The following is a 4,471-nucleotide window of genomic DNA, read 5'->3' on the forward strand; positions in this document are numbered from 1 at the left end:
TCGGATTCCTTGCTCTCCGCTCTGAAGCATCGAGTTCGGTCGGCGATCCGGATCGGTCTCCTCGCTTATTTTTCGGCCACGGTTTATATACCGTCTCTTTACATTTGACGTCGTTGTTGACGTTCCGTGACTTATGCTAGGCGTGGCGCATGTTTATGTTTGGTTTTATTTGTTTGGCGCTTAGCGCCGTTTACAGCCGATGGATGTTGTGTCGGCTGTGTTAGGGACGATGCGTGTAAGGCATCGTCACATCACCCCCTCGGTTTAGTTGGGCTGGTCTGGTAGTCTCTGGCTGGCTCGTAGCTGTCCTTCATTGTTGAACCGCAGCATTTATCGTCCCTGTGGCAGTCTTAGTCTGTATCGTCTGGATACGGCAAAATGTGGTATGTCGGCTACTAATCCCGGTTGCACCTCCACTCGAATCGGCGGTGGTAGGGACGGGCCGATCGCACGAAGCGGTTCCGGTCGGTGTGCGATCGGTGTCCCCTGGTCGGTCGGTCGTGTGGTGTGCCCCTTTGGTTTTTCGTCTATTGCTGCGCTTGCTGTTGGTGTTGCTGGTGGTGTTGCTGGTGGCGTCGTCGGCAGCTTATTCCTCGGCCTCGACTGCTCAGCCTTTACTGTGCCGCTGGCACGTCCTCGGCGCCCGGATGGTGGGGGCAACAGAGCCGTAAGCATAATTATCTTACGGCGTTGCTCTCTGTCGGAGCGTTGGATGCGTGTTCCTGGTGCCGGAACTCTTCTATTCTGCATCCTTGGTATTATCGGCGGTAGTATAGCCGGCGGTGTCGGCGGTGGAGTTGGAGCCGACGGTTTTGGTGGTGGTGTTGTAGCCACCACGTCCTCGTCATCCGAGGAGAGCGCGAGATCCGACCAGAGGACCTCGGCTCCCGGGATTGCGTACCAATTGTTTGGCTGCGCCATCGTTTGCAAAAATTTCTCTTTGCTCGAAGCAAATGAGAAAAGAAATGTGCTGCTTCTGTCGGTACTCCTCTTTTATACTCCTTTTCCCTGTTCTGTCTCCTCGTCCTTTCCTCCGTTGTTGTTATTGTTTGTCGGTTTTAGATCCTGTATGTGTATGTTCTTGTACCATTTCCCTTGTTTATTTTTCAGGTGTACTATGACTGGAGATATTATCTTCTTCACCTCCAGCGGTCCTACGTATCTCGGTGCTAGTTTTGCATTAAATGCTTTAGTCTTGTTGGACAGAGGGTATTCCTTTTTCCACACTTCCTCGCCGATTTTTGGTTTCCAGTCTCGTCGCCGCAGATTATAATGTTTCTCTTGACACTGGAATGCTCTCGCCAAATTAATTTTTACCACCTCGTAAGCCTCCTTGAGGTGTCGGATTCAGCTTGTTGTTTCTTCCGCTCCTGCGCTTTCGGGGTATGTATATATCTCTCGGCCATATATCAAATAGGCAGGTGAATACCCTGTTGATTCCTGTATGGCCGTATTGTATGTGAATTGTAGCTCTACCAGGTGTGCATCCCACTTTCGATGGTTTTGTTCCAACATATTGCGACACCATGGTCTTTACTACTCTGTTTGTTCTTTCGACCGGATTACAGTGGGGGGCGTGTATTGGTGTGATCCTGTGGTGGATCCTGAACGATTCCAGGGTTTTCCTTAATTGTTGTGACGTGAGTTGCTTCCAATTGTCTAAGACTAGTGTTCGGGAGCACCCGTGTCGGTAAATAATGTTTTCGGTCAGAGCTTGTGTGACTGCGTTTGCCGTGGCTTTCCGTAGCGGGCGCATTTCTAACCATTTCGAAAAGCGATCTTGCATCATTAGTACCCATGTATTGCCGTTTGTCGATCTCGGCAGGGGGCCTATTAGATCCATCGTTACTTGCTGCCATGGTCCCTCCACCGCTGTCGCATGCATGAGTCCCGCGGGTTTTTCTTGATGGGCCTTATGTGCTATTTCTCGCACATTCGTACGTATTTCGCAATATCGCGGAACATTCCGGGCCAGTAAAATTGTCTGGCTATGCGCGCGATCGTTTTTGCTATCCCCAGGTGGCCTGCGGTCGGTTCATCGTGGTACTTTCTTAATATTCCTTGTCTATTTTCCCTTGGTACGCATATTTTCCATTGTTCTTCCGCCCTTATTTCTTTGAAATTTAACTCGTGGAGAATGTGTTTCATTAACTTCCCCTCCCGTATTTCATAATTCGGGTACATTGGCCGGATCGCTGGCCACCTGGTTCATAATTTTTTGATACCATCCGCAGGTTGGTTCGTTTGTGATGCTGCATATTTGCGGTTATCTGGACAGAGCGTCCGCGACCGTATTGAGACTGCCTCGCCTGTACTGTATATCGAAATCGAATTGTTGGAGCTCAATTATCCAACGTGCTAGTCTACCCGTGGGCGCCTCCACTTTCTGTAGCCACCGGAGGGATTGGTGGTCCGTGATCACCGTGAACTTGTATCCCTCCAGATAATCGCGGAGGCGCCTTATCCCCCAGACTACGGCGAGGCACTCTAATTCGGTCGCGCTATAGTTCCGCTCGGCTTTGTCCAATGTCCGGCTGGCGTATGCTATTACTTTTTCCTCCCCTCCTATATTTTGTGTTACACGGCCCCGAGCCCCTCTGTGCTTGCATCTGTCTGGACGATAAATTTTTGTGAGAAATCGGAACACGCGAGTATCGGCGTCGAGATCAACATCTTTTTTAATTTTTGAAATGCTATTTCCTGCTTTTCTTCCCAATTCCATTTCGCATTTTTACACAACATTTTCGTAAGGGGGGCTGCTACTTCCGAAAATTTTGGTATGAAACGCCTATATCATGACGCTAACCATAAGAATTGTCTGACTCTTTTTATTGTGTTTGGCTTTGGCCAGTCGCGTATGGCGCTTACTTTCTCAGGGTCCGTTTGGATTCCTCTACTATTTATTACATGTCCTAAGTATTTCAACTCCTTCCTGCAAAACCGGCATTTTTTTACATTTATTTTTAATTTGGCTTCCCGTAGTCTTTTAAAAACCTCTTTTAACTGCGTCAGGTGCTCCTTAAACGTTTTACTAATGATAATTATATCGTCCAGGTATACTAATACTCTAGGCTCTAGCTCGGGGCCGATTATGCTATCTACCAGTCTTTGGAATGTAGCTGGTGCCGAATGGAGGCCGAACGGCATTACCTTAAATTGGAAAAGCCCCTTCCCTGGTACCGTAAATGCTGTCAACGGTCGGCTTGCTGGCGTTAGTGGGATTTGCCAGTACCCACTTTTCAAATCGATGGTGGATAAATATCGAGCCTCCCGGAGCTTGTCTAATGTTGCCGAGATATGTGGTAGTGGATATGCGTCTTTTTCCGTGACGTTATTTACTTTCCTAAAATCTATGCAGAATCTGCGTGACCCGTCCTTCTTTTTTACCACTACTACTGGCGAACTCCATGCGCTTCTTGAGGGCTCAATTATTCTTTCCTGTAGTATGTCTTCCACCTCCTGATTAATTATCGTCTGCATAGCCGGGTTTCGGGGTCGGTATCGTTGTTTAATCGGTCTTTTGTCTGTTAATGTTATATGGTGTTGTATTCTGTCTGTCGGTCCCTGTATTCTGTCAAACACCTGTAATTCCTCTGTTAAAAATTGTCTTAGTTGCTCCTCTTCCCGTTCCGATCGTTTCGTCATTCCGTCTTCGATTTTGTATAAATCCGGTATTTCTCTTGCCGTTGTATGTGGTGATGGCGGTAGTGTAATCTGTAGGTCCATATGTCCGTTCCTATTATTATAGGACTTCCCAAGTTCGGTAGTACTTTTAACTGTCTTCTGTATTTTTGTCTGTTTGTTTGTATAGTCGCTGTTACCGTTCCGAGTATTTCAGTTTTCGTCCCGTTTGCTAGCCGTACATTGTCTTTCGTTCGTTTTATCTCTAATTTTAGTTTATGTGCTATCTCTGGTCTAATAAAGAACGCTTCCGACCCCGAGTCAATCAGTGCTCGGATTTTTTGTCCATTTACGTTTATTATTGTAAATGGTCTTGGCGTATATTTTATACAGTGGGCCGAGCCTCTCTCGGGGGCTCGACCCGCCTGGCGTTTCCCGACGGCGGGTGGCAATCTTTGGTGAGGACGCCGTCTTTGCCGCACTGTGAGCAGAATTTCCGCGGTGTTTGTCTACATTCGAACCGATTATGCCCTCTTTGCTTACACCGCCAGCAACACTTGTCCTTATTATAGGTGGCAGCTGTTGCTGGTGGTCGTCCCGTTCGCAGTTCGTATTTTGCCTTGTTTCTTTCTTTAATTTGTTGTTCTAGGCTCTCCAATTCAGTAACTCTCTCGCGTAATTCTGTTACTGTTCCCACCTCTTCTATTTTTACAAATTTTTTCCACTCCGGCAGCATGTTTTCATATAGAAGGTCGAGCTGTTCCCCAGTCGTCCATCCCCCTGCTCTGCGCATTAATTTGAGAATATCATTGGCGTAACTAAGGAACGGCTCGTTCTCCCTCTGTTCCCT

The 4,471-nt window shown here is 47.6% G+C and overlaps 1 protein-coding gene across 1 annotated transcript; it reads right to left on the reverse strand.

The window, feature by feature from the left end:
• Positions 1–993: 993 nt before the first annotated feature.
• On the reverse strand, positions 994–1,885 carry LOC116852522. The gene is made up of 2 exons (XM_032832976.1): positions 1,430–1,885; positions 994–1,332 (listed from the first exon to the last, which is right to left on the reverse strand). Exons 1-2 carry the CDS (start codon positions 1,883–1,885, stop codon positions 994–996), a joined length of 795 nt encoding a protein of 264 aa, XP_032688867.1.
• Between the last annotated feature and the right edge of the window lie 2,586 nt (positions 1,886–4,471).

Source organism: Odontomachus brunneus, unplaced genomic scaffold (genome assembly GCF_010583005.1).
Source record: "Odontomachus brunneus isolate Ranch 3 - 2012 unplaced genomic scaffold, Obru_v1 Obru_scaffold_232, whole genome shotgun sequence".
Taxonomy (NCBI): domain Eukaryota; kingdom Metazoa; phylum Arthropoda; class Insecta; order Hymenoptera; family Formicidae; genus Odontomachus; species Odontomachus brunneus.